The sequence below is a fragment of the Protopterus annectens genome, chromosome 9.part0 (genome assembly GCF_019279795.1).
Source record: "Protopterus annectens isolate FY-2018-M chromosome 9.part0, PAN1.0, whole genome shotgun sequence".
NCBI classification, from domain to species: domain Eukaryota; kingdom Metazoa; phylum Chordata; order Ceratodontiformes; family Protopteridae; genus Protopterus; species Protopterus annectens.
In genome coordinates this window covers 243,887,891-243,909,087 of record NC_056743.1, presented here as the reverse complement: position 1 = coordinate 243,909,087, position 21,197 = coordinate 243,887,891, and the positions used below count along the sequence as shown (strand labels likewise).

Below are 21,197 nucleotides of genomic sequence, written 5' to 3'. Positions count from 1 at the left end.
CTGTTTTTCCTTACAGTTCTTTGGCAAAGTCACTCATACAAAAGTCTTTGAAGGATCAGTTTATGTACTGACATACAAGCTTACTCCTTATATTTCTGCATGGCATACTGATGAATTCCTTGTTGAAATCGTAGAAGGCCATTTCTGTCTACACTTCTTGACTTATTGCCCAGGTCACTCATTCAATTAATCCTGTCACCTATTGGCAGTGTTCTTTTACTCTAAATATATAGACAGAAAGTTTATGATAGCTTCAATCTAGTACATTTTAAAATGTATTTTTATATGCAGAGAACCATAAAAATGATCTGCATATGATTCGAGGAAACAAAATACTTGGCATTACAGAAGAGATGCTTAACTGTTCATAGGCCTGTCAAATTTCAAATGTGATGGAGTGTTTGGTATTGCCAGGTATAAGAAGTAGTAACACTCCTGATGTTTTCATGGTAACAGCAGGGCAAAAGGAAGCTATCATTCCAAAACGTTTAGTACTCAGTGGTTAGGTATGTTTGATATATGCAGTGTGTAATTTCATCAGATTCACATGGCTGCTTTACAGAATGCTTCCCATGTGTGCAAGGTTAAAAAAGGTAGCACACAGTGCTAGTTATTTAAACAGATTTAAAACGATCTCTGCCACTGTCTGTAAGTTCAGCATGCTCTAATATGAAACCTGATTGCTAGTCACATGACCTAAAACTCAACAAGTAAAATGTTGATACTTACGTTCTGCGGAAGGCTTGTCGAATGTCAACTCCTCCAGTATTTGAAGGCTCTGAAAAACAAAAAGCATAGGTACTATTGCTGTACTCTCCTTTTCAGTGAATGCTAAGTAGTTATGCAAAGAAACCCGCCTAGTTTGGAACTGTGAAATCAAAAACTCAGACAATGCTTTGTTAAGAAAATGTTTTTCCAGTGAGGCAAGCCCCCCCCCCCCGCCATGCAGTTTGCCATGCTTTATCCACCACACCTCCTGAACTTAAATAAAACTGATGTTCAACCTTGAAACAAAGAACGACTTCAAAATCCACTGCACTTGAGCTTTTCATTTCAGTCTTTCTTAAATTATGGATTTATAACAGTGAGAACAAGTGGTACAGCCATAGTAACTTGTTTCCAGTGCTAGCTGTTAAAGGAAAATTATTTTTGATATTCATTGACATTTTCAACACTAATGGCTACTAATACTATACTTATGTTGCCACCTGGTTAGAAACTGTTGTGTCAGGGACTCTATACATTACGTAATCATCTAAAGAAACATATATCTTTATATAAATATATCCATAGAGAGAGACAGTCGGATAGAGAGTGCTATGTATGAATTCACAGCAAAGACAGAATAATAGGCTACTCACCTGTACAGAGGTAAGAATCAAACACAAAGAATTACTAAAAAAAATTAGGATTCAGTAACGTAAGGATATTATGCAGATTACTTGAGCATCTGAGTTGTTAAAAAAAAAACTAGCAGTACTTCTAGAAATCCTGAGCATTGGTTAGAATTATAAGAATTATTTGATTTCTAGTTTTCTGAAAGGTACTGAAGTAGTAGATCAATTTTCTGTTAACTTTGAGAACAGACAAAAAGATTCTTGTCAATTACTAGTGAATAGCTAATTGCTGTATGGTGACCGTGGGCTGTGTGGGGTCATAATATATCCATTCCTGTTTCACATTGACTGAACAGTATGTGTTAGACATGCACACTTCATTTTAACAGAGATATTTTAGCAGTTGGGGCATTGTAACTCTTAATCTTCATTTTTATAACTAAAAGGAGGCTGAGGGACAAAACCTTCAGTGACAACTTTATGTGCTGTTGTTTCTCTCACTTTATTTTAACCTTTACTTACCACTCTTAGCAACAAAACAAAGTGGTAGTTTGGCATATGCCTGTGTTATACTATTTACATATACAGTTTTGCTTTTATTAGCCACTATACATGTGCTCACTTCTTAACAGAATTATTTCACTTCAAATATCTCCTAAAAAGGATGTTGTTTCAGTTATTTCAACTGCTCAGATATCGTCAGTCAAATGGTAAATTCCCCAGTGTTGCACACATTTATACAATACTGTATATAATAATGAAAAAAATCTTCAAACAACTAGGTTTAGGTTGAGTACCTTTAGGAAACTGCTACTAGGCTGACAAATGCCTTCTTCACGGGAAATAATGGCCCACTCAGAGGTATTATGAGGTTCTGATGCAGAATTGTCAAGAGTATTTAGAGCAATCCGTTCACCTAAATAACTTGATTTCTCAAAACAAAATAAAGCCAGTTCTAAATCTTCCTTCTTCATAAAATAGACCAACTCCAGATAATTCCTTTTATATGTTTTATTGGGATAAGCACTTTCATCCTTGTAGACTTCTTCAGATCTAGTTCTTACATCAAAACTTTCTATAATTATGGTGCTATCACACTGCTATAGAGGGGGTGTAGTACACTGTGGGACAACCAAGTCCCACCTGATTGACCTTTTACCTGCTCAGACTGAAGACATCTGCTAGGGTGTTAGGCCCATCCTCATTTGTATGGGGAACATTTCCCCTCCTCAGAATGTATACTTCTGATAGGATGTTAGAGTCATTATTTTGTTTTATGAAATGAAATTATTTAAATGAAGGGATTGTTTGGACTCTTGACAATCATGTATTGGAATTTTGGTTTGTCCTTGAACCTACTCCCTGTATACGGCCAGGTGGGATTGGAATTACAGGAGTCCCCACCTCTGGTTGACCTTTGATTGTCTACTTTCATCCTTTGAAGGCCATGGTTTTTTGTGAATTACATGTTCCTCAGAATCTTTGGAGGTTTCCCCCAATGGATTTCTGGATTAGAGACCAAATCACCAGAGCATAACAACAGAACCCACAAAATATAACTATAACCCACAAACTGAATTGGACACTGGCCTCCGTTTTTTCTTTGGGAGCCTCAAGAAGTACCCCCAATGGACTTACTCAGAGATCCCTGGACTAGCACAGACAAATGATAGGAACAACGAGCAGCAAAGACAGAACCTCAATCTGTTGTTTCTTTCATTAGAGAAGAACTTAAAAAATTCAAAAGCATCCAATGGGAGGAATTTTTTGTAATGACCTTAGAGAAAAATTAAACAGTACCCATAGGACTAAGATGGGAAAAAAGACCCACATGGAACAATGTTGACAGCATTCTGAAAAAAGAATGGCATAAAACACTGGAAATGCAGGACTTAAATTAGCATCATAGTAGAACAGAAAATACAGGAATTCACTAGGAATGACATCCAGAAACTGAAAGAGGAGGGACAAAACTAGATGGCCATGTTGTGGATTACAGGACCAATTTGGTGGAATTTTTTGTAATGACCTTAGAGAAAAATGAAACAGTACCCATAGGACTAAGATGGGAAAAAAGACCCACATGGAACAATGTTGACAGCATTCTGAAAAAAGAATGGCATAAAACACTGGAAATGCAGGACTTAAATTAGCATCATAGTAGAACAGAAAATACAGGAATTCACTAGGAATGACATCCAGAAACTGAAAGAGGAGGGACAAAACTAGATGGCCATGTTGTGGATTACAGGACCAATAATTGCCTATCAAAAGAAAATTAAAGAGACAAAACTGAGGAAAACAGACTGTCACCTGAAGGATTACGAGAACAGCAACACAAATAACTATGATAATGGCCTCTTGGCAGACCACCAGAAGGAAGACAAGAATGATCATGACCATATGAATACAACACTGTGCAAACTCAGGAAGTGCTTGTTTAAGAACAACCACCTAGAAAACTGGGGGACCACCAGAACCTCAGGCCAAATGTTTCTGTGGCTGAGATGTTCAATTCTGCATGAAGCCTAACAGAGATGACAGAGGAGAATTTTTGGAAAGACTGGAGACCTACAGGCCTGGATAAAAATTGCCATTCCACATTCAGGATCCACACAACTCAGAACTTCAAGGACATTCCAGATTCCAGAAGAATTTTATCACCCACTACCACCAGGAAGGTCAGTCAACTCCACACCTACCCCAGCCAAAAAGGGACAGGAACTGCCTGGGGAAAAGAGACATGAAAAATCTACAAATTCCAAACAAGTAAAAAGGGCAGCCCAGCTCCAGACTAAAGTCTGGAACCATTCCATGAAACCACTGACAGAACTGGAATTAAGGGGACTTGAGAAAGGAATGACTTTTATTCAGGTGTAACTTGGTCAACACTATAGTGAACTCCAAACTATACTTACGGAGGCTTAACCTTAATGTATTTTGTAGTGATAAAGAGAAAAAGAGCAACACCATTGAAGTCAGTCCCAACTATGCTCCAGGCTTAGACTTTATGCAAAGACTTCTGCCACCCCCCAAGCACCTGATCCTGAGTGCCTTCAAAGCCAAATGTGATGCTGGCATTCAAAACATTCTAGCTAAGCAGGGTAAGAAGAGACAATTGTATAACTTGAAAACAGGTGACTTACAAGCACTAGTCATTATTAGTAGGGACAAGGGCAGGGGAGCAGTGAAGGCTGATAAGTGCAGAGGTATTCTGGTTACAGACACTCCTGCATGCAACAGGACAATTGAGATCATGCTTGATAACCGACTTGTTTTACAATAAAGTAGATTATATGACAGTCACAAAAGCATAAGAGGTCATCCAGGATGCCTTGAATTTACTGTACAGTGATAGATTTATAAGTAGCAAACTGTAAGAATTTCCTGAAGTTACCTACTCCAAAATCCCTGCCTTCTCTGGTATGATAAGCCCTACAAGTGCTTAGTGGATTGAGGGCCTCAGTAACTGAGCCCATATCCATTTACCTTGAGGTTTCAATAAAACCCCGTGCAGCTATGGCCAGATCATGTATTCTGGACACTATTGACTCTCTTCAGAAAATTAAACATGTCAGGATACAGAATGAAACTTGGCTTGTCACAGTTGATAAAGAAGCCCACTACACCATTTTACTACACAACTACTACAGCAAATCTGTAGAGGAGGCACTAACCAGATACATTTGTGCCCTCCCTAGTAAAACAGAGCTGACGACAAAACTACTCCAGCTACTACTGAAAACAATTTCTTCAAATTTAATGACGAATTGGACCAACAGACCACAGAATTGCTATAGGGCAGCCATGGCCTCGAACCTGGCTAATGTTGCTTTAGCAAAATGGGAAGAAGATGTGGTTTATGGCTCAAAATTTAACCAACACATGGCCTGTTACTATGTTTCATTACTGACACATTTTCATTGTTTGGTAATGAAATGATAAACAGCTGAAAGACCTCTACGACTATATAAAGGGCTTGACATCCTTCCTGAAATTTACCACAAGCAACAACCAGAATACTGTATGTTTTCTAGATGTCAGTGTCAGCAAGAACATCGAAACCAGGTTCTTCTCCAACAATCTCTTCTGGAAACCCACAAGGGTGAACCTACTGCTACATGTTCCAGTAGGCATCCCCAGGCAAACACAATATCATAAAGTCACAGGGCATGAGCATTGTGAGGGTCTCAAAAGAACTTTAAGACTTGCTACACAGCATAAACAAGCTCACAAAAGATTTCATAGCTGTGGATATGAAAGCAGAATGATCAGTATTATACTGGAAGCAATAAAATCATGAAGATAGCAGAAGACCACTTTCTGCTGGACCCAGTCTGCAGAAAGCACAACTTCAGAATAATGCACCTTGACCTTAAAACTGAGTCCACAAAAAAGAAGCATTGCCAGAAAATTTACAATAGCCCATAAAGAAATCTGCAGGGCCATCACTGAGAAAAGGATCATAATAGCAAATAACAGACTCATTGCTAAGATCCTTGAACAAGACTTGAGTTTTATCTTTAAGAAAAGAAGAAACATCAGATCCATTATCAAATCAAAAGACTGGAGAGAAAGGACAGATGCACATATAGGTAGATGTGGAGCTCAGAAATACAGGTTTTTGCAGCCTGAAGAGTGCCCTAGCACAGGCCAGAAATCCCATAGCAAAATCAGGGGAGACTGCAACATTGAAAGAGTGGCTTACAGGGCACAATGTCTGAATTGTGAGACTTTTTATGTGGAGAATGTGATTAATAAGCTGAAAATATGCATTTTACACCTTTTGTCAGACATTAGACTGAAAGTCCACACTTGCAAAACATAGCATAGACAAGGAAGGACAATCCATCTTCAGTTTCTGTTTCTTGGACCCTGCATGGCAAAAAAATGTGCTCCTAGAAAAAGAGAGAATTAGAGTGACAAGTCTGACTCAATGCATACAACAACCCTGGACTAAACAACAGCTATTCCATTAAGTCCTACAGTTATGGAGCTTAAAGAACAAACTGTTTTACAAAAAAAAAAAAACAAAAAAAAAACAAAGCTCCACAGTTTCCATTAGAAATCCACACTCTTAAGTTAAATTTCCACCAGAGAATAACATTTGGAGTCAAGTTTAGTATATCTGGATTTATATATGTACCACCTTTATCATTCTTATAACAAAAGAGCAGTCCGGGTCTGAACTGTCTGCAAACAGCTAAAGTTAACTTTGAACCTAACACCACTCTTAAGTATTCAACTGCGGTACCACCTTTATCATTCTTATAAGAAAAGCGCAGTCTGGGTCTGAACTGTCTGCAAACAGCTAAAGTTAACTTTGAGTATGCATCTACCTGTTCGAGCCAATATTCATTTTCCCCTGGAGAGCACTCTGCTTTGGCTTGTAAGCAGCCCCCAAACACACACACACACTCATCTTCCACTTTCTCTCTTATTCCCTTCTGTTAGCAAATAGTATCCATAACTGATCAATACTGTGTGTTTGTTAATTTAAACTGAGACCACAGTAGCCTACTGATACAAGGTTATCCTGTTTTTCCACCTGAGAAATGGTTAAGAAATTACTTACAATTTCAGAGCAGTCCTTGGTCAATTGTGATTATTTCTTAAACACAAACTTGTCTTTGCTTTGGCTCATTAGCAGCAGTACAAAGAAATGCCTGCTCACACCCTTGTTCTCCCCTCCCCCTTTCCTGTTTATTACTTTAAGACAATCCCAAAATTAATAAATATTACCTGTGGCAGGCAACATTTTTAAAACTACAACCACCCTTGTCACTATCATATGTTCATTTATCAGTTAACTCTAACTGATTGTTTCCAGCCCCTTCATAAGAGCAACTAACAGGGTCTCTGCCTGCTTTGCTCCCCACCCTGCCCCCTATTCCCTCCCTCCCCCAGTGGTCCCACCTTTATTACACTCATAACCCCTCCCATCTTTCCAATAGCCAACCACAGTGCTAACCCAACACTACCTCCTCCATCTTCACACTACTATCACATCTCCTCAACTAACATGTACAAGCACACCTTACCTGTGCTCACTGCATGCACTCTCCTTGCATATCTTACATCCTACCAAAGCTCCATCATTCCCCCACTCAACCACTATCACTGTACTACTACTCACACCACGACTCATGTCTCACCCTCACTCAGCTCCCCTCCCACCAACTCAAGAACCATCCCTATGCACCCCCCACATATTCTACCAACTATATTACTCAAACATAAAGCATCCCTACAATTTAACATAGTAACCCTCCCACCATACATATTACCCATAGAGCACAATCATAAAGTTTCCCTTATAAACAAACACATTCAAAAACTGAGAAAACTAATGACCTCATGCATATCAAAACTAGCCCTAAGTGGAGACATCCACCCCAACCCTGGCCCTACCATTTCCAACCCCAATCCTCATAATCAGACTAGAAACCTCAACTTCTCCCATATTACAGCCAATAGAAAGCCAAGTGACTTCCTTCTACTAAGCCTAAATATTAGAAGTATATCCAACAAAGTCCATGAACTCCATGCCACCATAGACTTGTACTCCCCAGATATAGTCATCCTGACAGAAACCTGGCTAAAACCTCACATTACCAGTGAGCAAATACTCCCTACAGGTTACAGCATACTAAGAGTAGACCAGCTAAACAAGAAAGGAGGCGGTGTAGCTATAATATTTAAACAGCATCTAAACATCCAGATCTTAAAATCATCAGCTCCACAAATATGCAAAGAAGAAATAATATATACCAACCTCAAAATAAACCAAAACAAAACCATCAACATAATTGGATGCTACTTCCCACCTGGCCAAAACATCCCTCCACTAGAAAACCTCCTCAGCTTGTCTACCCACTATCTCCCGCAAGAAACTATCATTTTAGGTGATTTCAGTATTGACTGGCAATCCTGTTCTGGCAACCATCCAACCCATCATGTAAACCTTCATGGCTTCACCCAACTAGTCCAGTCGCCAACCAGGATAAATAAAAACTCCAGCAAGCACAGTACCCTGGACTGGATACTAGTCAGTAAGAGCCCTCAGTCATATGTAACAGGCTGCTTATCAGATAGCCTCAATGATCACTCCCCAACATTCCTACTCAAAAAATACCTATACCAAGTTAAACCTGTCATCTACCATCAAATACATAAAAAACTAAACTTTAACCTACTCACATTCATCTCATCCCTCAAAGAATGTAACTGGCATCCTCTAAAGTACCTCAGTCTTGATGACACAGTTGAATGTTTTAATACTACCTTCCTGAGCATCCTTAATTACCATGCCCCCATAAGACTTTCCAGAACCAAAGTACATCCCTCCCCATGGCTACAGAAAACCACTAAGTCAGAAATGAAAAACAGGGATAAAGCCTGGGAGCACTGGCGCAAAACTAAAACCCCCTCAACTAGACAGAAATTCCTAGAACTATGCAATAGAGGAAAAAAGCTAATAAAACAGGACAAATTCCAATACTACCAGTCTGCCCTAGACTCCTCACAACTCAGCCCCAAACAATTCTGGTCCTCCATAAACTCCATCCTCCACCCAGGTAAAGTCAGTACCCCTCCTCCTAACATCCCTCACTCCTCAGAAAATATTGCTACCTCATTCAACACACACTTCACCCAAACCATACTATCACTAGCTAAACAACACAACCTCCCTCCCCTCCAACCCACACCTTCAATTAGTAATCTCCCCACTGCCTTCGCTTTTTCTCCTGTACCTACCTCCAACATAAAAAAACTCTTAACTAAATTTAAACCCACCAAATTAGCAGCAGACAACCTCCCAAGTGAATACCTACAAATCGCAGCTGATGCTCTGGCCTACCCAGTATCCATCTTGATTAACCGATCTCTGTCAGAAAGTTACGTTCCCACACTGTGGAAAGTATCACATATAATTCCCCTCCACAAAGGCGGACCCTCCACAGAACTACCCAATTACCGCCCCATAGCTATTCTCTCTCCACTCTCCAAAATACTAGAGATGCATACACTCTCAGGTCTCAGACTACCTCCTTACTAACAACCTCCTTTCCAGTACTCAGCATGGTTTCTGACCAAACCATAGCACCACCACTGCCTTACTCTCCTTTACTAACACTATCCTTCAGCATAAAAACAATGGCTATCTCTCCTCTGCTACTTTCCTAGACCTATCTAAAGCATTTGACATGGTCCCACACAAGCAACTTATCTCTGTCCTCAATAACCTATCCTTCTCTCAATCAGTCACCAACTGGTTTCAGAGTTACCTGTCTGACCGCCAACAATCCATTGTATGGCAGAATGACATATCTCCCCAACTACCTGTCTCCATAGGGGTTCCCTAAGGATCCATCCTTGGACCCCTACTCTTCTCTGTTTACACCAATAATCTAGCCTCTGCCACCAAACATGGCACACTCATACAATACGCAGATGACTCAACCATCATCTGCTCAGCCTAGTCCCTACCCAAACTGCAAAAAGTCACACAGGAAGACTTTTCCTCTGTTGAAACTTGGTTATCCGATGCCCAATTAATACTCAACCCAAACAAAACTAAACTACTCATCTTCCAACCCACCAAACATACTCAAAACAACTATCACTTTAACATCACAGCAAAAGACAACACCACTATATACCCAACTGAACACACCAAATTGCTAGGAGTGGAAATAAACAATAAACTAAAATTTGACATTCACATATCCATGACCATAAAAAAAGTCCACAAAAAACTAGGAGCGTTATACAGAAATAAGCAACTTCTCACCAAAGCAGCAAAAGTTTCAATAGCAAATTCCCACCTTATCTCCACCCTACTTTATGCCTCTCCAATATATACCAACCTAAGGCAATGCGATCTAAACAAGCTAGAGACCTGCTACAACAAAATCACCAAATTCGCCACAGGGGCATCCTACCATAGTCACCACTGTCTCTCACTTGCTGAACTGGGCTGGCTTGAACTCCCTCACCTCCTTCAGTGGTATCAACTCTCACTCACCCACAAACTAGTAAACCATCCTCTAAATGTCCCATCTCTCCAGAATCTACTCCAACCCTATTGCACCAACAGACCACTAAGATCCAGCAACAAAAATCACTTGCAGATCACTAAAGCCAATAACTCTGCTGGTGAAGCACTATTCTCTTACACCATAGCCAAATTATGGAACTCCATTCCACCCACAATTACCTCCGTACCATCATGCACCACTTCAAAACTTTACTAAAAGCGCACCTAAAAACATGCTGGCTATGCCCTTGCAACTCCCACTCTAATATCACCCACCCCATACAACCACTACCTTTCTTTCCACTCCACTAACTACCTTGATTATAGCAAGCTCAGATGCTCATAAGCCTAGTACTTATTTTACAGCAGGAACTTCTTATTGTAACATTTGTTAATGTCTGTTATGTACTTCACAGATAAAGATTCTAGTTGTCTACTGATGTACTATGTTCTTCATCTGTAAATATGTTGTAAGTAATTGCTATGTTGAATTGTTAATCACTATGTAATCCAATGTAACTACTGTCTGTTTATTTTAACTGTGGAGCTTTTCTCCCCGGGCCTCCGTTGAAAATGGAACTATGTCCAGTCGGACACTCCCGGTCAACAAATGTAAATAAATAACTAAAGAAATAATCACATTTAAGACTTAAATCATTGGATCACATTTCCTGCAACATTAAGTCCTACAGTTATGGAACTTAAACAACAAACTGTTTTACAAAAAAAAAACAAAAAAAAAAAAACAAAGCTCCACAGTTTCCATTAGAAATCCACACTCTTAAGTTAAATTTTCACCAGAGAATAACATTTGGAGTCAAGTTTAGTATATCTGGATTTATATCATCACATTTAAGATTTAAATCATTGGATCACATTTCTTACAACTGCTTGGATTTCTTCTCCGGAATTCTCATAGTCAAGTGTATTGCTTTACCCTCCATATACCTGCTGTGGACACTTCTCTGGAATTCAGCTAGAGATTCACATTCAAAGTTAAACCTCTGCTGGAAAATCAGATTAGAAGTCAAGTTTATTATGACCTCACAGCATATTTTCTTAATATTAATACCTCTCTTAGTACAGTATTGTGAATTCACTTCAGTACAGTTAATAATTTTGTACATTCTGACCACTGCATGATGGATGGCATAACTCTGGATCTGGGGAGCTTGCAAGGAGAAAGCACTACTTGGTTAACAGAACCTAGGAACAGGAATTGTTCAATGATAAGGGAGGTTGCTTTGTTGTTGTAGCAGTTTAAAACTATTTTAAATAGTGAATATTCATTAAAACACATATAGATGTTTATTGACTGAAAAAAATATCTGTAAACCATTATGTAAAATTCAGTCTGGTAGCAACACATGTAAAATTGGTTGATTATGAGCTTATAAATAAAAATGACAGGAGGAAGGGGACAGGCAACTACAGGCAGTGAATTTGGCATCAAAATGTAAGATTGTTTTAAACACTGTGGGAGACTAAAATATTTAATTAAAGTACTGTAGAAGTTATCACTGAATGGGGCCGACTTATTTGACAAAGGCCTTACATTTTCACCTACTAGACAATCAAAGGTGGAGGAATCACTAACACAGCTTAAGTTATTTGTTAGAAAAATTAACCTAGGTATGTTATTGCAAGATAACAATTATAAGGGTGTGACAAATGTTTGTAAGCGTCCCAGTACCTTTAATCCACCTCTACATCCCTTATTGAATATTTTTGAACAAAATGTGTGAAAAAGATATAAGAGAATACTTGAATGGGAGGAAGGAAGGTTGTAATTTAAATTATTTATTCTACCACCAGAGCGGATTGTTGAAAGAGATCAGTAACATGAAGCATATTAGAATTATGAAACCTGACAAGGGTGGGGGCCTGGTGGTTATGGACGCAAATTAATATATTAGTAAAATGTTAGCATTGCTATATACTGATACTTATGAGGAAGTCTCTGTCAATGAAATGAACATCGTTTATCATAGAATGTATATAATTTTGGAAGAACTTGTTTTAAATGAACAGATTACTCCTTCGGACAGGGCTTCCTAATGGTTTCACATCCTAAGGACGCCCACCATTTTTGGCATACCCAAGACACATACAAATAAAAATGACCCCCCCCTCCCGTTAAGGCCTATTGTAGATGCCAAGGCTTCTAAAACATTCCCACTAGCAAAATATGTGGACACACACACAAAAGGAATTCTTTCTGAGTATAGGCACATATTAGAGATTCTTGGGACGTTTTGTCAAACGTGTTTAATCAGATTTATTCAGATAATTTATTGTTTGTAACTATTGATGTGTGTGACTTATACTCTGTGATTCCACATTCAAAGGGACCTGAGATGTTATATGATTTTTTGTGTAACCACCCAAGTCTTGAGCATAAAAAAATTTTGACCATCACTAGTCTGATGGATATAGTGTTAGGGAACAATTTTATTGTGTTTGAAAATCAGCTATTCCGACAGAAGAAAGGAATAGTGATGGGTGCAGTCTACCCCCCGACATTTGCCAATATGGTCCTAGCCTGGTGGGAGAGGCAAATGGTTCTCATTTCAGAGTTTGCATGTTGGTTGCTATATGGGTGATTCATGGATGATATAGTAATATTTTGGACAGGTGGTAGAGAAAGGAACCTTAACAACAAAGTGGTTGCATTAGCAGTTGCCATTCAGTTTTATGTTTTTTTTTCCTAAGTTTTCAGTGTGGTTTTTGTTTCATACATAAAAATGATAGACTTTAAGTTAACGGAGTATTAATAGCAAATAAATGTTCCAAGAGTTGGGCGCATCTTGAATCTTCTGCTCATATGGAGGCCCAAGGCTATGCCTCTCTCTCTCCCCTTCATCTCCGTGGTTTTTAGTCTTTTAGTATTTGTTCATAGTAGGTAAAAGGTTATCTCTATGTAGATGACCAACATCTCTCTGTAAAACACTCAGACCTTTTGCTCCCCCAACATTAAGAATAGGTTGGGCATATGGGCTTACCAAGCACTACTTATAGCATCTGCATGCAAATGAGGATTGGTCCAGCATCCTATCAGATGTCTCCATTCTGAACAGGTGAAAGGCCAATCAAATGGAACTGGGTTATCCTACAATCTGCTATATCCCCCTCTGTAAAAGTATGGTAGCATCATGATTATAGAAAGTTTAGATGTAAGAACTGGACCTGAAGAAGTCTACAAAGATGAAAGTAGTTATCCCGATTAAACCTATAAAAGGAATGATCTAGAGTCAGTATCTTTTTAGCAGAAGGATGCTTTCTAACTGGATTTCTTTTAGTTTGAGAAATAAAATATTTCAGTGAAGGGATTGCTTTAAATACTTGGACTGTCGACAATCCTGTACTGGAATTATGCTCCCTAAATGAGGCTTTCTAAATGCAGTGGATAGTGAGGAGAAAAGTAAAACAGCAGCTTTTTGTACCTGCTATTGCAGTTAGTTTTATTACTGTTCCTGTTTTTTTTTTATTTTTTTTTTTTTTTTAGTTTATTTATTTAGTTTTTAAAATATGCTTGGTAAACAATATGCTGCTGTGAAGCCACATATTTAATACTAGGCTGCCTGGTACATTAACACCCTATTGGAGAGCACATGTTCTCCAAAAGAGTATCACTTCTGAGATTCCCTCCAGTTTGAAGACTAATTAATACATGCATGGATCTCGTATTGTTGTGCAGTACTGCAGTTAGTGGAACAGCTCTAAGAGTCAGTGCAAAAGACTGAAGCCGTGCGCTACTAAATGACTTTGTCCTCTGATTAAGTTTGGTATTCATGGGGTGACTTGTATAATTCATGAAACCACTCATTTTTATTAAATTCTTTTTAGAAAATAATTCTTTTTAGCCACCAAACAGATGTTTTTTAGTTTAGTATTGTTTGTAACTGACTAGTAGGTAACACTGCAGTTTTTGTACTATCTGATTGTCAGCAAGTCACTTAACCAGGTAGTGTCCTGTGTAGTTCTTGAAAACTGGCAATTTTGCCTAGTGGTCTATCTGGTTAAAATATAAAATAAAGTAAAATAATATAAATGGCTTTGCTTCATTGTTCTGTATAGTCCAAGGATGAGACAATAACTTATTTTGCTAGTAATCTCAAGTACATACTGAGATTAGTTTAAAAATAATCTGAAATTGCAGGTATATACTCAACTTGTCCATATGTCCTTTATATACTGACTCTGAAAATGAAACATTTATATTTATCTTAATCTGTACATTAAGACTTTTAATGGTTGGTATCTTTTTGGATTTCTTAAAGATCTGTCCTCATTAGCAGGGCTATGTCTGTTTTTCCTCTTTTAAGTACATACCATGGACAACAAGTTCAAAGTTGCAGCTGTCAAACTTGTCCTTGCAGGAGACTTCACAGCGGTACCCACCGGTGTAAGTGGTCTTGGCCTTTATGATATGCATTTCAAATGTGTAGATCTGTAAGGGTAAGAAAAAAAAAACAGGACAACACAAGTATTATAGCTACGAACTGGGCTCATTTTAATTGAATGTTCTGTATACATGTAAAGCCCTCTAAGATTAAGAGTATTTCAAGATGTGACCCAGATTTTCAAAAGTTAAACAATTTACTTAATGATATTGTACGTAAGACTAGGCATTGGCCAATGTACTCACGTTTGCTGGACATAGCATCATGCAGCCATTGATTCTAAATGTCAGATGTCTGATAGCACTAACTGTATAGGATAATACTGGACACCTTACCTCTAATATCTGTACAAGAAAAAAACTCCTCCTGCTTTCCAACATGAACATCATGTAGCACTTAGGAGTTTGATGATGGCCTTCTTAAATGATTGCTTATTTCTCATTATCACTTTTTCTCACCCCCGCATTGTTTTTTTTAAATTTTTTATTATTATTTTTTTTTATTTTCATGACTGTCTCCAAATCTGTGTATTTAATTTTGTCAGTCCATGTTCTGATTTCCTGCCATGTGCAGGTTTTAACACTTTTCAGTAAGTCAATAGTTTCAGAATGCAAGCATTTCACCAGACTACAGATGAATGTTATCATAGGGCTAGTTTGAATACTAACAAATCCCATCTAAGCAGGTATATATCAAAACCTTTATGCTTAACATTGAGCTCCTGAAACAAGGGTTGTCAGGAACTTTATTTCAAGTTTCCAATTAATATTTCATCATAGCTTTAAAATGCCACACATGAAGAGGAACATCATGCATTTTGACCCTCAAAAATATTTATTACTGTGACAGGTATTAGTTTTTCAGACTGCATAATGAAATTCAGCAGAACAAATTTATAGTAATATATACTGTTCCATAATCTGCAAACATTTAAAACATTACTGCACTTAATTTGATTGAATTTTCCAATCTCTTGTTTGATCCCATGTTGAATATTCTGTTCATATTCTAGACTGCATTATACATTTTGCTGAAACAAAGTTGAGAGGTATGTTACTGTGAAATGCAGACCTGGTCTTCCATCATATCTCTCTCCAATAATGCTGACATATACCTACAACCTCCCCGGTACTGTAAAAGCAGGTCAGAGGAGGGGGAAGAGGATACCCTGCAGACTCTACCTTCCTAAATACTTGCTCTAGATATTGATGGGCAGTTGTGCTGCTGACTGCTTTCAACAGTCCTAGTACCACTTCTAGCACAGACCCACCTGGTATTCATCCAGCCTTTGTATGGAGGTTGGACTGATGCCAAGGAATCCTGACCTAACACCATAGGGAAGAGGACCCACCATAGGACACTCAGTGTTTCTTTCCTCAACTGAGCATCTGATGGGGACTAATTGAAGTACTTTATCTCTGTACCATTTGGAGGGTACATATTTTGTATTCTTGAATTTTGTTTCCTTTATATTACGTCCTCCATTTCTTATGTCAGTTAGGCTGTCCTGATTTCTGACCTCATGTTCACATGTCACATCCTCCCTTTTCTGTGGTCTCACCTCTGCATGCACTGTCCTTACCTTGGCATTCCTGTCATAACTCTCCTTCAGCTGCAGATGCTTCCCTGCTTTGCTGGCCAGATCCATCCATTTTCCTTTGAACCACTTCACGGAAGGCTTCTTCAACATTGTTTCTCCTGCCACTTTTGTGACAAAAACAATATCTCCACCTTTAAGACACACAAACAGTCAGTCGGTCAAATATTTTATGTTACTCAACAGTGGCACATTACAATAAAATCAGTAAATACATTAAAAACAACAAAGATTACACAACAAAACATAAATACGTAAAACAGTTTTAGTTTTAACAAACAAACAAATCTGTCCTGGGCAAAAGTATGACAGAAACAAAAATGAATGAGTCCTCTAGTCAGGACAGTGTGGAAAAAAACATCAGTAAGTAGAGATGGGTCATCCAAGACCTTTATAGTCAACCATCAATAGGGCTTGTAAGTAGTTGACAGGGTAGCGAATTCTACAGGGTAGTCCCTGATAGGAGAACAATGACTTTAGTTTGACAAATGCCTTCTGGGAATCATTAGCAACTCTCCATCATTCCATCTCTGGTAACTATCATATTGACATCACACCCCTTAGATTTGACCCAGTAGTCAGAGACTTAGGGACACACATAGATAGTAGTCTAGCCTTTGATCATCATGTGTCTACAGTGGTGAGGAAAGCATTCTATGCTGTGCAACTTATAAACAAAGTTATGGTATCTACGTCTAAGGAAGTCATTGTTCCGCTCTATTCGGCATTCATCAGACCTATCACTGAGTACAGTGCCCCATTTGGTATGTACCTAACCAGGCATATCCAACAACTGGAATGTCCACAGAGGTTCCTCACTAAAAGAGTACAGGGCATAAGTAATATGTCCTATGCAGACTGCCTCAAGGCCCTATCCCTATATTCTGTCTCATACAGGCTTTTGAGGGGAGATCTATGCCTGGTATACAGGGCATTGTCAAATCCCACTCTGATGGACTTCCTGCATATCCACAAAACAAACAGTACCAGAATTACCCATTCTAAAGACTTAAACCTTGCCTGTGATATAAATAGGACCTTCTGGAGAGATAGATATGTATCCCAGAGACTACCCCATCTATGGAACAGGCTCCCCATCCATGTGAAGCAGAGTTCCTCACTAATCCAATTCAAGTCCAACTTGGACAATTGGATGGGAAACCAGAAATTCATCCCTGGTTTGACACCTATGTCTCTGATGCAAACAGATAACCTCTGAATGGTTCATCTCCCAGGCCCATACTTGCACTTATCAAGGGTATCAGAACTCATCAGAGATTTTGGATGCATGGCAAGGCTTAAAAAGGCTCTTGTGGTCATTAGCCTAGTAAACACCTATGAACCTATGAACCTAAGTGGAGGACATGGCCTAGTTGAGGGGGGACCAGCAATTCTTTAAGGCACGTGAGATGTATATCTTGGAGGATAAGATTATCTAGTGCTAACACTGTATACATGATTTGTGAGGAGACCAGTAGCCTCTGCAGACTTTGTAGCCCAGGAGTGATATGATCATATCTAGATGTTTTACAAGGATGCTGTTATGTTGGTATGAATGGGGTAATAAGGACTATGAAATAATGCCGAAGTATGTATCACTAGGTCTGTATTTTATATTAAATGTCTGAATTAGTAAGTTTTGTATGTAAACAATAAAAGATGAAGACACAGTAAAGCATAACTCTGTTTCATTAACATTTTTGTTCTATTTGAGGCCTAGAGGAAATTAATGGTATGTAATAGTAGGGTAATCTTTTCTGGAAACTGTTGCCATTAGATGTTACTTTTGATACCCCCCCCCCAAACAAAAAATAAATTATCAAAGGTGAAATGCAATCAGAGCAATTCTGGGTGCTTGGTTCTCTGTAGCATGTACTGGTCTTAAAAAGATACAGAGGACATTTTGAATGCATCTGTGATTAGGGCAGATAACAAGACAGGTGCAAATAGTACCACAGCAAATAAGCAGATGAAGTCTTTGCTCATTGCACTGCTCCTCTGTCCGTTTTATTCCTGACCCAAAGACTGTTAGTTATGGTATTTAAAGCTGAAGAGGCAATCAGAACGTGCCATTATCTGTGAGAAAAGTGGAATGTAATTGGCTTGGGATACAAATCAAACATCTACCTATCCCACTTGGAGCATATAAAAGCATAAATGAGAAAATCAAAATGAGGCCAGCACCAAAGAGTGAAAATATATAATATACTTTAATACAATATGGCAAATCCAAAGAATCAGGCCGGTTTCGGCCCCAAGGCCTTCTTCAGTGACACACTACTGACAATTAATGAATACTTAAATAGTATTCTAAATAAATCAATTAAGCAGATAAACCAGTATTTAAAGGCATAGTATTCTAATAATAGTTATACTCAATATATACAACCAACTTTAAAAACATTCAAAGATGGTCATTCAAGCCAGGGGAAAACAACCCCCCCTAATTTAACAATCCAGGCCCTCTCTTTGTTATTTAATATACCATGCCATCCCATTTTCCTGGATCTATCTCCCCTATATTTTATCAGTAATTGTGAAATGAAATTTGGCTCTTTTATGATTTAATAAATGTTTGTATAAAGCATTTGTCAAACGTTGATTTCTCATGTCACTTAGATGTTCCGACATTCTAATCCTGAATGGCCTGGACATCTGTCCCACGTAAAAGGCGGAGCAGGAGCATGTGGCAAAATAGACCACCCAATCCGTACCACAATTTCCAAAACATTTTATCTTGTACACCCTGCTAGTGTTTCCGCTAGAAAATTCTTTAGTTTTAAGCATGTGCGTACAAAATGAGCAGTGCCCACAAGGAAAAGACTCCATCAATGTGTCCCCTGTTAAAGTAAGTTGTTGACCAAAGCCTGTTGATGTATGCACAGTTTTGAAGTGATTAAAGTATGAGCCCAAATGATGGCCTCTACGTTATGAAAATAAACACTTTAGAGTTAGTATCTTAGCTAGCTCCTGATTAGCCAAAATAATGTTCCAATTATCCCTAATTACATTCCTAATAGCATTGATGATCCTGTCATAAGTTGTCATAAACCTAACCACCTTCTCCTCTGTACCTGATTTCACCTTATATTCCAATAATTGGGCTCTGTCTTATTCTCTGGCCCAATTACTAGCTGTTCTAACATACCCTGGTTTGTATTCCCATTTGTGAAACCTATGTATAAGGTCCTGTTGATGGTATTCATAAGTATCTTGATCTGAACAAATTCTCTTTACTCTCAGAAACTGGGATTTGGGTATATTTCTAATGATGTGATAGGGGTGTAAACTGGTTGCCGCCAATAAACTATTATATTGGGGGTATTTATGAAACACTTGTGTGGAAAGAGTGTAATCTGGATTTCATATTATACGAACATCCAGAAAATGAATCTCCTGGTCATGCATATTAAGTGTAAACTCCATCCTTCATTTGTTCTCATTTAGATACTGGATAAACTCTAGTAAATATGTAACATCACCCCGCCAAATCAACCAGCAATCATCAAGGTACCTACACCAAATATCCATGTCCTCTAGATAGAGGTTATGTAATGGGTCATAGATAAGATGTTCTTCCAGGTGCTCCATAAAAAGGCCCGCATAAATAGGGGCAAATGAAGCCCCCGTTGCAGTTCCCTCTGTTTGCCAAAAGCAGTCTGCTTGAAAGTAAAACACATTTTTTGTTAGTATATGTTCAGCCATACAGTTTAACAAAGTGCTGAAACCGGATGGATAGATGTCCACCTTGTCAAGCCAATGTTTTAGGGCCTCCAACCCAGCCCAATGAGGGATATTCGTATAAAGGGTGGTAACATCTAAAGTGCATATCATCCAACCTGGTTCCAACTGTGAGTCAGAAAAAATCTGGAGAAACTGGGTGGTGTCCTTTAATCTAGAATGAACCATTTTTAATAAAGGTTGTAGATATTGTGTAAGGAACAAAGAAAGGGGTTCCGTAAATGAACCCCTGCAAAAAACTATAGGTCTTCCTGGTGGTTTCTCCAAACATTTATGAATTTTAGGTAGCAGATAAAAAATCTGCCTCTGAGTATCATCCACCACTAGTTGTCTCTTAGTAGCCACATCAATAATCCCTTCCTCTACAGCAAGTTCCAAAAAGGAATCTATTTCCTTTTTGAACTGCATAGCGGGATCCAGTGGCATTGACATATAGTATAACTGTCTAAAGGCTTAAGTCAAATAATATTGCATGTCTATGACCACCACTGCTCCTCCTTTGTCAACTGAAGTAATAACAGTATTGGAATTATTTTTCAAATTTGTTAACGCCTGTTGTTCCTTTTCTGACAAATTATGGCCTAGCATGTGTGAATCATATTGTTTAAAATGCAAATCTTTAAGACAAAACTCTTGGAAATACAGAAACAAATTTATCCATAGGAGGCTGGAAATTAGATCTTTGAAACCGAAAATCGGTACCTATCCGACTCTTTTCTTGTTCACCAAAAAAATTGTTTTAAGTTTAACGGATGGCAAAAGGCCAACATATCATTGACAACAGTATCTTCATTCACAAAGAAACCAGGAACATATGATAATCCTTTATTGAGTAGTTGTAATTCAACATTGGTAAGATCAACAGAGGAGATATTATGCACATTAAAAACTTCTGTTATCGAGGTATTAGAACCTGTAACAATGTTTCCACATTTTTCACTTTTTCTATGTTTTCTACCACCCCTGCATTGCTTAACCCTAAAGGGTCATCCAAACCTCTGAATTTTTTATCTACTGGGGACCCCTGAATGAGTACTTGTTCAATTTCTGTAGCAGACAAGTCCTCCCCTGAGGTGCTA

At 38.4% G+C, this 21,197-nt stretch overlaps 1 protein-coding gene across 3 annotated transcripts in view; it reads right to left on the bottom strand.

The window, feature by feature from the left end:
• MYBPC3 (myosin binding protein C3) overlaps positions 1 to 21,197 on the bottom strand; it is a 627,853-nt gene that overhangs the window by 481,473 nt on the left and 125,183 nt on the right. For all 3 annotated transcript variants that reach the window (XM_044082825.1, XM_044082823.1, XM_044082824.1), the window contains 3 exons: positions 16,363 to 16,511; positions 14,710 to 14,827; positions 730 to 778 (listed from right to left, as the gene is read on the bottom strand). In XM_044082825.1, the coding sequence (XP_043938760.1) occupies positions 730 to 778; positions 14,710 to 14,827; positions 16,363 to 16,511 (316 nt within the window). The remainder of the gene's footprint in view (positions 1 to 729; positions 779 to 14,709; positions 14,828 to 16,362; positions 16,512 to 21,197) is intronic.